Below are 18,873 nucleotides of genomic sequence, written 5' to 3'. Positions count from 1 at the left end.
TTATCAAGCATTTCTGAAGCTTTCTATTTTCTTCCTTGACTTTCAAGTTACATGAACTGCACTTTTAATCTAAGAAAAAAATAATTCCATAAATTTTGACTGAGGTAATGTCACTTTTGCAAGTTTATCATTACCCCTTTAAAATAGAATTATTTTTTAAAGTTCTTTTCAATCGTGCAGTTATTTTTAATAAAATTATTTATTATAGCTTTTTACATTATCAATTTTGTTTTTTAAATATTTGTCATTTGTCCTTTTCTGTTAGAAAGTTCTAATTTAACAAACATGCCAAAAATATGCATGTGTCTATTTATACAGGCTTTCTGGATCAAAATAAAATAAAAGGGTTTTTTTTTCCCCTACTTTTAAATGTAATTCCTGAATTTGCCCTGTTTCTACAGTGAGATGGTTGTGTGGTATATCTTCTATGCAAGGAATTAGGAGTCAGCCCTAATGATGCGGCGCCTTCCAAAGGATGCTTCTGAACTTAGTCTCTACAGTTTTAAACTCTTAGAGAAAGATTATATATTTCTGTCAGTGTAAGTTACTAAGAAAATTATGAAATTGACATTTTCTAAGGCCTCTTTCAAAATGTATTGACACTGTGGTTGATGGCCTGTTACTAATGGTTTATAAGCAAGAAATTTTAAAGATAGCTGATTAAATACACAGTTCATTTTAGAAGACTAAAGGTTTTTGAGTGGCATAAGTAGTATATTTCTTTTTTAAAAAAAATATTTATTTATTTACTTTCTTACTTATTTCAAAGAGGGAGTGCATGTGTGCGTCTGCAGGGTGTGGGGGTGGGCAGAGGGAGAGAATCTCAAGCAGACTTCCTGCTGAGTGTGGGCGCCATTGTGGGGCTCGATCCCATGACCCTGAGATCATGACCTGAGCTGAAACCAAGAGTCTGATGCTTAACTGACTGAGCCATCCATGCACCCCAAAAGCAGTATATTTCTAAAAATATTTAACTATAGGGTCTACCAATACAGAGAGGCAAGTTAAAGAGTTCCATTGATACAGACTTCTTATTCTATCAGAGTCAGTCTCTCTCTGATTGTTTCACTGAGTAAATAAATTAACCCTTGGAAAATCCAGAGATTCACAGCCAAAGGGACAACAGTGGATAAAATTAATGCCAGTTAACCTAGGTGTTGCCATTTTTCTGTACCTACCATGAATAATAATAAATTAATATCTCCCAGAGTGAGGCTAAAATCTTAGAAATGGTAGTCTTTTTCTTTCATGCACACACCTACACCATTAAAATGAATTGAAGAAGATTTAACTTAAACAACATTCAGAATTTTGTTTTCTGTTATTGTTTTTCTCCTGTGTGCCCTGCCAGTTTGGCATAGCAAGGGGTGTAAAGGTGTAAAGAATGCTGAGGAGACTTTGAGTAAAGCAAAACCGGAATTAAGGAAAAGGTGGGTCCAAGAATCATAATCTTTGGGTTATGAAGAAACTAAAAAAAGATGGCTGCCCTTATAGACCTTATATTCAAGTAGGGAGACCCAGAAATAACATAATAGGAAAGTAAATTAAAGTGGATATTTTAAGATGATGAGTGCTTAAAAAAAGTAAAGCAAGGAGAAGATTGGGGAGATTTGCAACTTTAAATGCATTCTACAAAGAACAAGGTAAAACAACACTTAACTCCAATTCTTGGGGTGGAGGTAAAGGGGTTGGGAGACAAGTCTTGGCAAAAGAGCCATAAGAGAATTTTGGGTGAGCCCTTGTTCTTAAGTAAATAAGGAGAGAAATAACCATTCCCTGCCCTCCTCCTGCTTTCTCTTCACCCATTCAGCAAACACTGGCAACTCTCTTAACCTCAGTTCTCTATACAAACAATACTGAAATGGTACAGGCATACCAGTGAAGATCCACTTTTTGTATACTTATTTTAAAAAATGTATAGACACATACAAAGAAACCCTGTATCCAGCATCTTCTCACTGCAAGGCATTGTGCTGGCTATTTTCCCACACAATACTTGTACACATGTCCATTCTAAGGGTAGGTCTTGAAAACAAGCTCTCTGTGTTATACATTTCTGTATCTTACCCAAGAATTATTTGTTGACTGAATAAATGAATTCATTCATTCATTCATTCATTATTGAACATTGGATTTGGCCCATCAAATTAAAAAAAAAAAAAAACCAAAATCTTTTTCTGTCATGCCCCAAAGGAGACAATGTCCAGTTCAATTCAGAGTAAATTTATCAATTTAGAGGGAATTTACAGTTATTTTTCATTCCCATGAATCTTAAACCAAAGAGAAAAGACTTTAGAAGGAAGTAAGTCTTTCCTCCCCTTTGTACGAATTACATGACTATGTTCAAATGTATTCTTCAGCTTGCTTTATGGGCACACAGCCTATCTGGTTTTGTATATCCTACACATATGAGTACGTGTAGGTATATGTAGAAGACTCAATGTAGAGAGAATTTCAGGTGCTTTGGTAGGAAAATGGCCACTTTTATGGTGAAAAAATTACTACAATTTCTTCAATTATAATTTACTCTTATAAAATAGAATATGGTGAGAAGCTGGCTCAATAGGTATAAGAATATAATTTAGTATCTTTATGACAATAAGAAGAATCTAGATGTTGGCAAATAATCTTATCATAAATGTATTTTAACTTTATATTATTGTTAGTAATAACAACAGCTAATATTTACTGCATTCCTGTGTATCATTTATGACCATTTACATGTATTATCTCATTTAATTCTTAAAAACAGCCTGATAAAATAAATATTATTAATATTTTTCTCTTAAAGATGAACAAATTGGTAGTTAGAAGGGTGTCCATGATTTCAGGCTAGTAAATAGAACAGTTGGGACCCCTAGATGGGTTTTTATTGCTCTAAATTCCATTCTTTAATCATTGGTATATGTTGTTTCTACTTTAATAAATAGCTATGCAGATGCCAGATGTTTTATGGGACACCTAGGAAGGTCGTGAGATGCCTTTGAAACTTCAGGAGAAGACAAAAAGGATTACTTAATCTATATTATACTCTCAATTTTCTATTGTCTGGCATTGGCAATATGAGAATAATTCTTATCTTTCATTTCTTCTTCTAGCAATCAGAACAATAGCAACTTTGCTTTCATTGAATCTGATGCAACTAAATAAGTAAGATTATTTTAAAGTACATTTTCATGATTTATTATTTTACTACTTATTTATTATTACATTCATTATTATTTCTTCTAAAGATTAACCAAAGGAGGATTTGGTACCTTGGAAATGTTTGGATTTAAATTATTTAATTTTCTTCAATATATTCATGTTGACTAATTCCAAATTACTAGTAATCCCATATAAAATTAGCAATACTCTTCAACCTAGTTGGGCAGTTTTTAGGTAACAAAGACATAAGATATTCCTAACAAGTCAAAATAAAAGTGAAAAAAATATGGAGTGTTTTAAATCTCTGAATCAAGTTTAGCTGGTATTGTTTGAATGTACTCTAAAATATATCAAATATGACAGTACACCTATAAAGTTCTGCTGAAATGCAGCAGTTCATCCTTCCTGAGAAGATTAGAAGACACTAGCGAGGGTTCCGCCTCCAGGATCAGAAGGGGTGGGGTACACCCAGGGGAGCTCTGTAAGAAATGGCTCTCTGTGGCTTGTCTTAGAATCCACCCACTTTCCGTTTCTTATGTCTCTGTCATTCTAACCTTTATCTACCAGCTCTCTCCTGTTGATTCAGGACTGCCAGTGGTTAGTCTACTCCCTGCAAAGGAAGTATTGAAGAAACTCCAAGTTGGTACAGAATTTTGTCTCTATCAGTTTTACCGGGCAGTATGATGATTACTGGTGCTTTATGTTGGCTTTTTTCTCTCTGTAGTTCTCACCTGCTTTCCAAAGTTCCATAGGGAACCCAGGCTTTTTTTGGGGGGGAGTCTCTTCTAATCCTAATATCTTATTTGCATTTCCCATGACCCCAATTTGATGAGCTAAATAGCGTATTTGTAGATAATGATTAGTGATCATTTGAATGCTCTTTAAAAAAAAAAGATTTATTTATTTATTTTAGAGAGAGAGAAAGAGCAAGCAAGGGGAGGGGCAGAGGGAGAGAATCTTCCAGCAGACTCCCCACTGAGCATGGAGCCCAACTTGGGACTCAATTTCATAACTCATGAAATCATGACCTGAGCTGAAACCAAGAGTCAGACACTTAACCGCTTAACCAACTGAGCCACCCAGGCACCCCTCATTTGAATGTCTTGATGCAGACAAATCCAAAGGCGGTTAGCACCATTAGTTGTATCAGCTTCCCAATTTAGAGAAAGCGATCATAAACCCTCACTAACCCATACATATGAATGAATCATTATATTGATGGTCTATTCAGTTGGTTAATACTCAAATACAATATACAATAACCTGTTAAAGCTCTTTCAGAGTTCCAGTCAAAAGTTGGTCAGCTAGAAACTTATTTCTATTCTACCCTTACTTTGGTTTTATGTCCAGGGTATATGATAGAGTATGGAGTCCCCAGGAAATTGGATCTATCAACCTATCGAGCCCACAGCTGAATTCCCCAGCTTGCCCACTTTTAAAGAATTCATTTTGATATCAGAGAATATCAAATGGTATCTAGTGACTCCTGGATGGCAGAAGAAGGTGGTATCTAATACTCTTTAAGGCAGAGAACTTTCGCCTGGGGGCCACAGGTTCTCTGGAAATCACTGAATTACCTCAGAAAAAATGTGTCTTCCCAAGATCCATTCATGATTCCAGTAGCTGATTCAGTGCCTCACCTTTGTTTCTCTGATCCTGAATCAGCTGGTTAATCCTGGTCAGCCTCTCTTCGTCTCTCGCTGCCTCCCAGCCATTTTGATTATAGTCCCCTCACACCCACCATTATCAGTGTTTCATCCCTTGATCCCAACTTACTTCTGATTTCATAACTTAAAAGCCTGACAATCTTGACAGATTCTAATATCTAGTATCAGTGTCTCCATTGTTTTTTAAGGCTGGTTCCTTCCCTCCTCTAGGATCTCATTGGTTCGTACCAAAGCTTTGACTAAGTCCCTTTGTATAACACTACATAAGTGTAAAGAAAACCAAAATAAGTCTGTCTCCCTTTTCAGTTAGAATTATAAGGCTTATTTATTAAATATGTCTCTAAGAATACATTCATAAAACAGAAATTGCATTCTTGATCCTGCAGAAGGGACTTTCACATTCATTGAGTAATTCAACAATTTTTGAGCACATACTCTATGGTAATTATTTTAGATGAACATACATTAGACTTCAAATAGCTCATTCTTTTTGCCAATATTAGGCATTAATCTTTCTTGAACACTGGGTATTGGCATAACCAGCTGCTACGGCTAATGTTAGATCTGTGGATCTAAACAGTGCTCATTAAAACAGTCGGCTCACCCAGATAATGTAAGATGTTAGTCATCTCTTAAACATTTAATATTGAAAAAAGGAATTATCTTAGCTAATGCTAGAGGTTAGTGTTTTCTTGAATATTTGATATTGTAAGAGCCAACTCTTCTGGCTAATGTTAGGCATTAATAGTTTTTTAAATATTACCTATGAGTGATTTAGCCATTTTGTCCATGACTCCTTAATTGCAATTGGCTTGTCCACGTGTAATCATTTAGAGAACACACAAAAGCCAGCAACAAACAATATGCAGGTATTTAACCACACCATCTTTCTATGGGTCTCATTAATCCCTGCTCTTCTGTTTGCCTTGGGTTCCTTCCTCCTTGTTGTCATAGCTGTCTGTATTGTTGTTTTGAAATTGAGAGATAACCTACATATAACAAAGGACATAAAATATGCAAATCATAAATGTGTAACAGTGACTTTTTTTCTGACACCCAAATAACCACCACCCCTTAGATAAAAAATAGAATATTTCCAGCATCAACATTTCCAGGTTATTTTCCATCCTCCATTCCGATCCTCTGAGCTCTGTCTTCCTCCTTATTTCGATATCCTGCATGGACTTTTATGGTTCATAAACTCCAGCTTCCTTCATCCCTTCCTATCTTGACTTGGCTTTAAATGCTCTCTTGGATTAGTTTAACTTGCAGTTCCCAATAACCGCTACCATAACTTCCTAGCAGAGAAGGACAATGTGCTCTAAAATATTTTGCAAGCAAATTTTAGCACTGGGCACATCTAAGTGTGTATGGCTAATCTAATATCATTTGCTTTTAAATTTATACCCACATCATTTTGGGAAATTTTTATAAACAAGTGTGTCAGACATAGCTGGTCTTCCTACCACCAACAATGCCATCATGCACATCGTCTCAGAAAACAAAGAAAATCATTCACATTCTCAAGGAGGATTTCTGAGGCTCGGGTGGGTACTGATTTCTCTTTGGACAATTGTAGTGTACAGCCCGTACTCACTCTGTAGGGTTTTTAATCGGCCCTTACACTTTTATCATTTCAGACTGAAATATCATCTTTTGTTCCAATTCAGTTTTGGTTTTACCTGGTGAAAACTTTGTAATATACTCCCTTGTTTTGAATATTGTTATATGAAAAATAAACTAATACGTTGAAATTTACTGCCTGCATATGGAAATGGTTTAATTAACTGGCACTTAGGGGAACAAAAGTGCCCTGGTTTGCAAGATTTTCCAAAAATGTATCCCATTTATTGGAAGTCTCATTTAAATAATGCTTCTGTGTTTTTATAACGGTATCAATTTCTCTATTGGTTAGGCACTTACCAAAATATAGTAATTGAACCATCAGAAATCTTCAATCTGAACAGCTTCTCATCTATTCACCTTAAAGTGACTTCCGAAAGCAAATTATGTATATATAATTATAATTCACATAACCAATTACAATTTCCATAACATTAAAATAATTCTTCATCACCTTGATATACATAGGAAGTATTAGGCCTGAATGTTAAGTACTCAAGTGTAGTTATGTAAAATAATATGACGATTGTGAAATCTGTGTTATTCTAACCAATCTTAAAGAGGTAATTATATAATCAATATCGTTAGTTGATTCTGGAACTATGAACTACCAAAGCAGACTTAGATGATTGGCTGAATCAACCTGTTTCCTCTGATATAAACTGAGGTTAAAGCCTATATTTGAAAGCAAGAAAAAAAAAACCTAAGAAGCTTTTAGGAAATTAAATAAAATTGATTGAAAGCATTAGCATTTGGTAATTACTCCTACCAGGGATCTGTTTGTTGTCTGTCTTTTAGTATTTTCAAAATACTATAGATGATCCAGATGATCTTTGTGTATCCCTTTCTCACAGATGAATGATTGAAAAAAAAAATTGAACTTACATCTAAACATGTCGCTACGGAGAATTTTTTCAAATACAACGCAATCCATATTCGGAATGATCTTTCATTGCTAAGTAGATTTCTTAAAATAAACTGCAACCCCAGAGAGCAAATATGCAATAGCTCGCTAGTTTCCAATGTGCCTTATAAACTAAGATTGTTACAGTTAATGTACATAGTTTTTTCAACATAATATTTCTGAAGTTTTTGTCATTTTTTTTTTAAGTTTTTATACCCATAACTCTTTGGTGAAGGATTTGAAATACCCTGGCGGGTTTCTCACAGTTTCTCTGAGTGAATTAGCAATGCACATATGTAATATGGATGGACATATGCACAAGCGCCTATCAAGATTAACAGCTAAAGGTACTGATGAGTCAAACGCTTTTACCTAATGCAAGAACTAAGTACCAGAGCTTGTCAGCTCTGACTTAGCATAAGCCTGACTTGGGAATTTTTTTTAAAAAAAAACAATGCTCAGGTCTCAGGTCTGACCAATTAAAGTAGAATATTTGCAAGTAAGGGCCAAGCATTTGTATGTTTTAAAGGCTCTATGGGTGATTGTAAAGTACAGCCAGGTAAAGAATTACTGAATTAAGTTAAAAACAAGAAATTTAAAAATAAGATACTTCTAATTTTGATGTTGTACAAAAGAATGAAATAAGTGAAAAATGGTGAAATACTTTACCATAATTTACTATGATACATCATCTTTAAATGTTTAATTAAAAATATATTAAATTTGGGGCACCTGGGTGGCACAGATGGTTAAGTGTCTGCCTTTGGCTCAGGTCATGATCCCAGGGTCCTGCGATCAAGCCCTGCATTGGGCTCCCTGCTCAGCGGGGGGCCTGCTTCTCCCCCTCTCTCTGCTTCTCTCCCTGCTCATATTCTCTCTCTCTCTCTGTATCTGTGTGTCTCGAGTGAATAAATAAAAAAAAAAACCTTTAAAAATATATTAAATTTGTTTTCTAAAGCCATACAATTTTACATATATTGATAAACATCAGTGCATACCAAATTTATTTAAGAGTAGAGACTATCTCTTTATTGTGACAAATAGGATCCAGTATATCTAGTTTTCTTAATTAAATAATAATCAGTTATTCCCATGTGGTTCTACAGAGTACCACAGTGACAATTTTCAAGGATAAAAAAGAAAGAACTTTCCTTAAATTGCTTCTTTATTCAAAACCACATACATTCATCTTTCTCTCTATAATTTGTATTTTCTTAATTTCAAAAGCATAGATGGAACCATCAGGTTCAATGATCATGGTTTTTGTGTTCACTATAAATTGATTGTCATTAATAGCACCTTGGAATGCCATTTGTAGCAAATAATCCACATATTCATGTTATGTGTGATTATCAAATAACATATATGAAGTGCAGGGCTCCTGGGTGGCTCAGTTGGTTGGGCGACTGCCTTTGGCTCAGGTCATGATCCTGGAGTCCCAGGATCAAGTCCCGCATCGGGCTCCCTGCTCGGCGGGGAGTCTGCTTCTCCCTCTGACCCTCTTCTCTCTCGTGCTCTCTAACTCTCATTCTCTCTCTCTCAAATAAATAAATAAAATCTTAAAAAAAAACAAACAAAACATATATGAAGTGCAGATGTTCTAAATTCTTAACTAAGAAAATAAAATACCCTGACATCAGTGGGATTATTTTATTAGACATTGGAAGGAACAAATAAAAGCCTGAAGACCTGAATCCTTTGCTTATTTTTGAAATATTCATGATAATCAGTAATATGCTATAATTCTTGAACTTTTCATAAGCAAGAGCTCTGTCTTATTCCTTATTAAAACCTTGAGCAGTACCAGAGAATAGCAGGTACTTAATAGATGATTGTTAACTTGGATTGAATGCCTTTAAAGTCCTAAATATAAAACATAGTATGATAAGACTAGACGATGCATTTTCAGACATTTACAAATATATATTGTAAAACATCCCAAATGTCGTCATTGAATTTGTGTCATTGATCACTGTTTGCTGCATTGTAAGAGTTCAAAATGTTCTTGATTTATAACCTAATAATTTTCCAAGGTCAGTGTGATGTTTAAATATATCTCCTTTTCCCTTAAAATTGAAATACTGTAAGGAAATAATAAATTACTATAGGAATCTATATTTAAAATGCCAAATTGCCAAAATATGAAATATACTTAATTGCAAGAGCCCACTTATAGACTATCTCCAAATTAATATTCAAATTATACAGAGATACAGATTTAAAATAACAGATAGTTGTATTTGTCTTAGATTTCTGCATCATTCTTAAATTTTCACATCTCTAATGTGAATGAGATTATTGATTCATTAGTTTCTTAAAATCCTGTAATTATGCTACAAAACAAGAATATTTAAACTGAACTTATTTTTTGAAAATTTAATACGACTAAGTCAATTGATACTGACATAGTAAAAGATAGGGAATAAAATTCTGAATGTTATTAATAAGATCAGAACTTTTTACATGTTCTCAAATCATATCATCTGTGTCTATAAGACTGAAGCATCTGGGTGAAAAATACAAATATTTCTCTACTACTTGTTATATATAATGTAAACAGTTAATGCAAATGTTCTCATGTTGAATTGAGCTTTTCACTTCATCTAAAAAGTTCTGGACTGTGTAAAACTGTACAGTGTGTTTTAGCTAACTTGAGAAGGCTGTGTGCCTACTTTGGCATTTCAGATAGCTTTGTTTTTACATTCCTTGGTTGCTGAAGGCATTTGTTAGTGGTTCAGAAATTTTTTCTGATCTTCAAAATCATAACCACAAAATTTTTACTTTGGTGATAGAGTATACCAAGCTGTGGCCCTAGGTGTGGCCCCTGAAATTGAGAAGGATGAGTTTCTAGTTAGTTAGTAGTGACTTAAAAAAAAGAAAATACTAAGTTGGGTAATCTTTAAATTCATTGGTATTGAAAAGTTTTCAATTATTCTAATTATATTCATAATTTCTTTCTTAATTTTGAAAGGAAGTGTGAGTGAACCCCTTAAAAATAAAATGCAATCTACTAATTGTGAAACTTTCTGGGATTTCCAAGAAGTTGGTTTAAATGAATTTACATCTTCCAAAATTCTGATTACCGTAAAAATGTATACCTTAAGAATTAAATCTCTCAAACTATAATCACAGAAAATAGTTGTCTGTTAGCCTTCCACAGAAATATTGTTAGATGTCTAAAAACAGCTTTTTAAAAATAGCAGGATTGCAGTGTTGACTTTAACTGGAAAGAAACTATGAGATAAATAACTCTCTCCTGCTAAGAAACCTGTGTATAGGTGGGATTTCCCATGATTCAGAGTGTAATGAACACTCAACAGCACCTCTCCTCCCAGCCATTCTAATTTAAAGCAGAAGATGAAGTTTTAAAGAAAAAGGAATTGACATATCAGTCAATGCTGGTCAAAAGTAATGTTAAATACAGACTTTAAAGAAAATTAGTAATCAATTTTCCCCTTTGAAAGTCTCATAAATGACTACTATAAAAGGACTAATATTGTAAATATTGTAAAATTTCAGATTTGGCCATCTATTTTGATTTGTAAAGCAAAAATATCTAGAAAATAGGTCCTTCTTATAAAAGAATAGCAAAAAGAAGAGTTAATCCTTTACTTTTTATATCTCTAGTTTGACGATTGAATTTAAGCAAAGCATGACAAAATGAGTCAAAGATAGTAAATATTAGCAATATCATCAAGAGTTGAATGCCGAAAGTTTTAACATTTGGACATTATAGACATCTTCTGGTAATATGGTTTTTACAGTTGACTTGTAAAATCACGAAACAGTGGTATGTGCTTTCCACTAAATACTTACTGGATTATTTAAAACCAATTTAAAATTACTGTACTTGTAGTAAGCGTTATGAACCCTCACTTCTTTTGACAATTATGTTTCCGAGAATTCTGGAATTTCCTAAACCACAATATGTAGAAGGAGGTGCTCCTGAGTGGGCTCCTTTGCTCAGCTTTGTGGTTGTTTATGAGGTTCTTTTCGAGCTCTACTATTTGTACAGGAGAGCCAAGTGTTCTTACGAAGTGCAGCGGGGTATGAGAGGAGTATCAGGTACTGCAGCTGCGAAACCTCTGCTCGGGCATGCGTTTGGTTCACACACGGCCGGGTTAAGGAAACACATTTCAACGATGTAAGTCTCGGGTGTAAAGCATCTATCTCTGTTCTGAAACGATCTGTGTGCAGTGAGTAATCCGGTTTCAATGTGAGAATAAGTCACTGGGTTTTATTTATCTTTGGTTCATGTTGGCATGAAGCAGGCCCCTAATTATCACCGAGACCCATCGTGGGCAAGTAAAGTAATAAACAGTAATCACATCGCGTAAACGTCGAGTCCCAGCGAGGGCAGAGCTCTCAGGAAGCCGCAGGAAGGGTGCGCTTCCAGGAGGGTGTGCGGCGCGCGGGGGTCTGCACGCGCGCAGAGCTTGTTAACGGAGGGCGTGCCGGAGGCGTGGCGCGAGGTGTCCGGGCGAGGCGCTCCGCGAGGCGGGCGGCGGTGGGCGGGCGGCGGGGAAGCGCGGCCGGGGAAAGGCAGCGCTGCGCTGCGAGCGGCTCCCAGCTCCCGCTCTCCCAGCCGCCTAGCCCGAGCCGCCGTGGGCGGGGCCTGCGGTGATTGGCGGGCGGGCGGGGAGGTCGGAAGTACTTTGTTTTTTATGCTAATGAGGGAGTGGGGCTTGTCCGTATTTACGTTGAGGCGGGAGCCGCCGCCCTTCATTCACCCACATGGCCCTTCGAGGTGCTGCCGTCGCCGCCCGACCTGCGCCTTCGCGCCACTTCGCGCCCTCGGGCGAGGCCGAGGGGGTGGGGACGACCCCCGCCGCGTAGCCACGGCTCGCGCTCCTCGCGAAGCCCCTTCGCGGGGCGGGCCGGCCGGCCGGCCGCACCCCCGGCCTGGGGCCTCCGGTCGTAGTAAAGCGGAGGCGGGTGGGGAGGCGGGAGCGAGAGCCCGCGGCGGGCGAGGCGAAGATGGTGGCGGCTACTCCTCCTGGTGAGTCTGCCCGCCCCTCCGCCGAGTGAGTGAAACCTGTTGTGTGCGGCCCCAGTCCGGAGGGAGGGCGGGCGGGTGGGGCGGAATGGCCCGGGGCAGCGTGGCGGCGGCGGCGTGGCCGGGGGCCGGGGCGGGTCTCGGGCCGTTGGCCGCCCCGGCGTGTGGCAGCCGCGACTCGCTGCCCCCTCGCTCGCGGGCTGGCGGAGGGGCAGGGCAGGGCCGGGGAAGGGAGGGTGGGAGGGGGCGGCGTGCGCGCGGCGGCCGCGCCCGGGACCCGCGCGGACCCTGCCTGGGCCGGCCCTGGCGGGCGGTGGGCGCGCGGCGCACACAATGGCCCCTCAGGGAGGGGACGCGCGAGGCCCGCGCCCCCTCCAGGCCTCGGGGTGCACGCGGGGCGCGGGGTCCTCGGGAAGGGAAAGTTTCTCCCGGGGGCGAGAGTTAAAGCGCCTCCAGAACAAAGCGGCGGCGGCAGCGGCACATGGGGCAGGCCGCGGGCCGGGAGGGGGCGCGCCCACGAGGTACCTGCGCGCTGGCGGGCGGCGTGGCGTGGGCGGGAGCCCGCGGGCCCCCAAACTTTGTGCGCGTGAGGGTGGGCGGAGGGCGCGGGAGCTCGGCGCGGCGCGGCCTGGACGCCACCCCCACTCCGCGTGGGCTTTGTTAACCCGCGTGGGCAGTCCCCGGGTGGGGCTCGCAACTTCCCGGGCCGTGGCCCGCGGAGCAGGCCCGGGCTGGCCTCGGTGGCGGCGTGGAGCCGCTTTCGCCCGCCCGCTGGCAGGGAGCGCGGCGCGGGAGGGCCGGCCCGGCTCGGCGGGAGCGGCGGCTGCGCCGCCATGTTCCTGCGGGGCGGGCTGCGCGGGGGTGAGGGCGGGGGACATGGCGGCGACTGCGCGCCGCCGCCGATTGTTCCCGGCTTAGGCCTCGGGCCGCGTGCGACGGGCACCGCAGTCGCGGAGCCCCCGCCCCTCTGGGCCGGGTTGGGGGGGGGGGGCCGGGGGGACACAAAGGAGGGGCGGCGCGCCCGCGTCCCCGCCGTGCTCGGGCCTCGGCGCCGCCGGTCGCCGCGCGGCTGCCGCCGGGAAACGAAGGGGGGGGTTGCCGCGTCCGGCAGGGCCCGACTCTGACCCACCGCCCCCTGGCGGCCGCTCGGGGAACCGCAGGGCCGCGCACCCCCTTGTGCGACATGTGCTGCCGGCCCGGGCTCCATGAGCGAGGCGGGCACTTTGCAGTCTCGAGTGTTTTTGGTCCCTTTTCTACTCCTAAGCCGGAGCAAAGGGGATGGAAACTGGAGAAGGCAGGCTCGTTCTTGTACCACCAAAAGAAAAAATTATCAACATGCCATCCCGACCACATCAGTTGGGGAAACAACTCTTTATCCCGGCTTGCAGCCACGAGGTCTTGATTGGGGGAGGGGTGGTAAAGAATAGTCCCTTTGCTGCTGCTTTTCCCTCTCCTCGGAGCTGTACAGTACAGTTAATGACTGTTGGGGATTATACTGGAGTATTTCAGGATCTTTTTAAATAAGACGTGAATCTAATACCTGTGGGGTTTTCAACTTTATTCTCTTAACGCGATTTTACCCATATACATTGTTGGTCTTTTAAACGTTGCCAGTGTTGCTTGGCTACGTTATCCTTGGTTTAGCAAATGGATGTAACTGATATAAGGGTGTTAGAAAAGAAAGTTTAAATTTAAATGTAGGTTTGGAGGGTGATAATTTTCAGCAAATATGTTTGTCTTTTTTCCCTGTTTCCCCACCCCCCATCCCAGTCAGCACGTGGACCTAACTGCACCAAAAGCTTTTCTAAGGATACTTGCTGAGAAGAAAGTTTTCCCTAGTGGGTAAGTGTATTCTAATTTTTTTGTTGTTGTTAACTTTTCTTTAAAACAATTTTTTTTTTACTTTAATCTTTTATTTCAGTAAATAGATGGGATTGGGTTTTCAAAGAGTGAAATAGGTATCTTGTACTTTGTCCATTTACCTTTTCTACAAAGTTAACTCAGTGTGGGTCAACTAATTTTTAAGTTAGTAAGAGTACAATGTAAATACCATATAAGTTTTTGGAGATTGATGCACGGTTTACAAAATGTAATTTTAAAACTGCTTTAAGTTGAGTGATAGATCTGTTCTGGAGTCGGTTTTCAAGATTCAAAGAAATTTAAACAGGATGTTTAAGTTCTATAACCAGCTAATACACTTGAAATGTAGTCTGAACAGTAATTGTGTTAATCAATTTGCTAAGTATTTGCTAATTGGAAGCCAGAAGAAAAGAAAAATGTTTTGCCACGTGGATGTGAAGAATTCCTCTAAAAGGTACATGAATCAAATTGCCCTGTTCATCTATTAATTCTCATTCATATGCAGTCTAATCTTGATTGATTGAAAAAAAATTTTTTTTTTTTAGTATGTCTGGGAACCTCCAGGTAAAAGAAGAGCCATCAGTTTCTCTGACAGTATTAGATTGATGGTTAAGATTGTCTTGTGAAAAAGATTTTTCTAATACTTTTAAGGTCTAAGTGTGCTTGTGAATGAAACTTACAGGTTTGAGATAATTAAATTCATTTTCTCTTCCCCATTAGGGACTATGCTGAATTCTGTATGTTTTATAGCTCTTAAGAGTTGGAGATGTTATTTCTAATTATTTATTTCAAATTTAGCAGGAATAAAGAGACCATCACCTTGTAAGACTGAAGATTGTGACCAGTCAGAATAATGTCAAAGTGCTTACAGTGCAGGTAGTGATATGTGCATCTACTGCAGTGAAGGCACTTGTAGCATTATGGTGACAGCTGCCTCGGGAAGCCAAGGTGGGCTTGAAAGTGCAGGGCCTGCTGGTGTTGAGTGCTTTTTGTTCTAAGGTGCATCTAGTGCAGATAGTGAAGTAGATTAGCATCTACTGCCCTAAGTGCTCCTTCTGGCATAAGAAGTTATGTTTTCATCCAATAATCCAAGCCAAGCAAGTATATAGGTGTTTTAATACTTTTTGTTTGCAGTCCTCTGTTAGTTTTGCATAGTTGCACTACAAGAAGAATGTAGTTGTGCAAATCTATGCAAAACTGATGGTGGCCTGCTATTTCCTTCAAGTGATTTTTTTTTTTTTTTTTTACTAATTTTGTGTACTTTTATTGTGTCGATGTAGAATCTGCCTGGTGTATGTGATGTGACAGCTTCTGTAGCACTAAAGTGCTTATAGTGCAGGTAGTGTTTAGTTATCTACTGCATTATGAGCACTTAAAGTACTGCGAGCTGTAGAACTCCAGCTCCGGCCTGTCGCCCAGTCAAACTATCCAGTTACTGAACACTGTTCTATGGTTAGTTTTGCAGGTTTGCATCCAGCTGTGTGATATTCTGCTGTGCAAATCCATGCAAAACTGACTGTGGTAGTGAAAAGTCTGTAGAAAAGTAAGGGAAAATCAAACCCCTTTCTACACAGGTTGGGATCGGTTGCAATGCTGTGTTTCTGTATGGTATTGCACTTGTCCCGGCCTGTTGAGTTTGGTGGGGATTGTGACCAGAAGATTTTGAAAATTAAATATTACTGAAGATTCGACTTCCACTTTAAAATGTTCCAGAAATATAAAGTATTAAAAAAGCTTTGTAATTTTAATTTTTTTGTCAGTGTGAAGTTCATATATACAACTTTTTCTTTAAAATGAAGTTTTGTCATAATTTTGTGTTAAAATATTCCACCTCTGAAGTTGCATGTCAGATTTGATTATAAGTTTTTACTATATTTTTCGTCTAATTATGTTTGTTTACTTATTAAGTGTTATAATTGTAAAGAAAACTTATTTTAATACTATGATAATTTGTAAAGTTAAGATATTTTTGCTCTTTTGGAGCTGCTATTCACAATGTCTTAAAGTTAATAAATTGTGTTGTACATTTAAATTTGGTGAAAGTATGCTGTTTATTGCAATGTATAAAGAAAGTTGTGGGGTTCGGTTGGTGGTTTTTAAGCATGTTAACTTACATTTGGGAGGGGAGGTTGTCTTTTGTTTCTAGTAAACAAATACTGTTTTATCGGTACTAGTGTTCTTAATGTGTAAAACTGTTTACTGGTTGTGTACTAGTTTGCTTAGTAATGTATGCTGTATAAACTCTTCTGTGATCCTTAAACTGTCCTTAGCTTTCTAGAACTTAAAATACAGGAGTTAAAAAGAAAATAAGACACACTGGTGCTAAATGGAGTGACAAGTATATGTATGTGTACACGTCTCTAATGCCAAGAGTGTAGTTGGGTGGGAGTCTGAAATTAGTTTTTAAGTCTGTACTACTATTAACATTCCTTCTCCCTTCATAAACCAGACTTTTGCAACAATGATAGTTGGTCTAGGCTTCCGTGACTTTGTCACTGGAGTGGAACCTAAGCAATGGCAGTTACACAATATTTTATCCAATATTTCTGCTTTCATGTGTCTTGTGTCTAGTCTGTGTCTCACCTGTATAGAAAAATGTGGGTTAACTTGAGATTCTCATCAGGTTTTATAGGGTCCATTGTTAAAATTGGATCCAAGCTGAATTTTGTAGGAAGGCTGTTATCTTAATAATATGGAGTAAGTTTTCCATAGTTCATTATACCAATTGGTAAATTTAGAAGACATTTTACCTTTTTAAAATCAATTACGTAAAGTCTAACATGGAAAGTTTAATCATGGATCCCTGGATAGAAAGGTAAGAGTTTCTTAGTTCTGTAGTTGATTATTAAAAGGTAATTTTTCAGACAGAAAATACTAAGAATTATGCAATGATTTATACTATGGAAATGTAATTGTCTTTTAGTTTTGAGTTCCTAAGCCTTTTGAATTGAAGAAAATCTTAAAATGGTTTTGTTTTGATTATTTAATGACAAATACTGCTTTGAACTAAATGTTCTCAAAGTCCCATAATATTAGCATGGCTGGTCGTAGTCTGCAGAAATGGGGTGTGATGGTGATTAGTGAAAAAAGGTGTTTACATCTATCAAACCATATAATTTCATTTTAAAGCTTTTGAGGGAGGAAATATACTAGCACTACTGTTTGAAGTAGAACAGTGATAGGAAGCTTTTCCACAGGATTTCTTTATATGCTAAGCTGTCAGATTTTAATAAAATCCTAAATGGTTAGTTAACTCTCTCTCCCTAGATGCTTGAACCTTTGTGTAGTACTTGTTCAGAACTCAATTGGACTTAACTAGATTTCACGTCTAGTAAACAAGTTAATAGATGTGAATGTTTTCTTATGGGGTTGGCAGTAGGGCTGAGGTTGTCAAGGGTTCACTAGGAATTGAATTTTATTTGTTTCTGGTTTTAAAATGTGTGGCAAAGTTTACATTCTTGATTCTGTTAAGATTTTCTTAGACAAGACAATTTAGTTTTCGAGTAGCGCTAACACAAAGCCATGCAAATATAATTAGCCATTTTGATATAAAAATAAGTTGAACACATTCATTGTAGCTCCTCATTGCCTGCTTCCTTCTCTAACTGTCCTGGGGGAGAAAGCTCTAACCTTTTTTGTGTTTCAACCTTCAGTGTGTTTAAGACTTTTAGGGTGCTGTTGCTCCTGGTTTGATAGCCTTAAGACTATTTTCAGGAAGAAATAAGTCTATATTTTTTTTGCATGTTCTGCATGTATGATTCTTAGTCTGTGTTTAAAAGGAAAGCACTTAATAGCTCTACAAATTATTTTTCAAAACTGCAAAGTAGTGATTTTACTAAAAACTTTGAGATCTTCATTTTACAGGCAGACCTGTCTAAGCAGAACAAGCCACACTTGGGTTTTCCCCTGTAGCTTGAAGAACCCTACAGAATGATTCCTGACAAAATGCAACCTGCAATTGCCTGGAGAACGATTCAGTGTTACGTTCAAGTTAATTATGTATTTTATGAAATATTGTTCTGTTAGTAATTGACAACCAAGGTTGTCTATCATTAGAAAATTAGCCTCTTAGCTAAGTAGTAAAGGTAAGGAGAGCATAAGTATACAAGGCCAGTATTTGGTGTCCAACTAAAAATAAGATTATCATGTCTACTTGAGTCTTGGCAGGTTATTCTTTGCCTTAGAGGTGGTTTAGCTTACACTATTTATTTAAAAGTCTGAATTAATGTAGCTTTCTGTTGATAAGTTCAGTTCCTGATGTAATAGTTCTCATGAGTTTTAAAGGATAACTAAGATGGATGTATCCCATGATTTTAAGACCACAGGAAAATTGTTTTTTTTTTTTTAAAAAAAGGCTTAGTTTTCTTTTTCCAGTAAATTAAACAGGCACAGCATTCAGACAGGCCTACTTATATGTATTTGCAATTTAGTCATGCTGTTTGAGTTGTTTTGGTGCATTTAATGTAAATAAAATTATATATTTTAAGACTGTTTGTTAAGAAATTGTCCAGAATAAGCATATTAAAATAAAAATTTTAAGGTTGTTTTTAGTTGTGGCAGTTTTTCTGGTGTTTTTTGTTACTATAAATGATCCAAATATCTTTGCTTATCAATTTGAGGTAGTTGGGAAGTGGGGACAGGTACTGAAGTGATTTATTACATGAATTATCTTAGGT

At 38.7% G+C, this 18,873-nt stretch overlaps 1 protein-coding gene across 1 annotated transcript; it reads left to right on the top strand.

The window, feature by feature from the left end:
• Positions 1 to 11,231: 11,231 nt before the first annotated feature.
• On the top strand, positions 11,232 to 18,709 carry LOC113920497. Its single transcript, XM_027590698.1, has 4 exons — positions 11,232 to 11,485; positions 11,693 to 12,340; positions 14,108 to 14,179; positions 18,062 to 18,709. Exons 1-4 carry the CDS (start codon positions 11,232 to 11,234, stop codon positions 18,129 to 18,131), a joined length of 1,044 nt encoding a protein of 347 aa, XP_027446499.1. The 3' UTR covers positions 18,132 to 18,709.
• Positions 18,710 to 18,873: the final 164 nt, after the last annotated feature.

The sequence above is a fragment of the Zalophus californianus genome, chromosome 3, assembly GCF_009762305.2.
Source record: "Zalophus californianus isolate mZalCal1 chromosome 3, mZalCal1.pri.v2, whole genome shotgun sequence".
NCBI lineage: Eukaryota > Metazoa > Chordata > Mammalia > Carnivora > Otariidae > Zalophus > Zalophus californianus.
The sequence above is the reverse complement of the archived record's forward strand: the minus strand, read 5'-3'. Positions and strand labels throughout refer to the sequence as shown.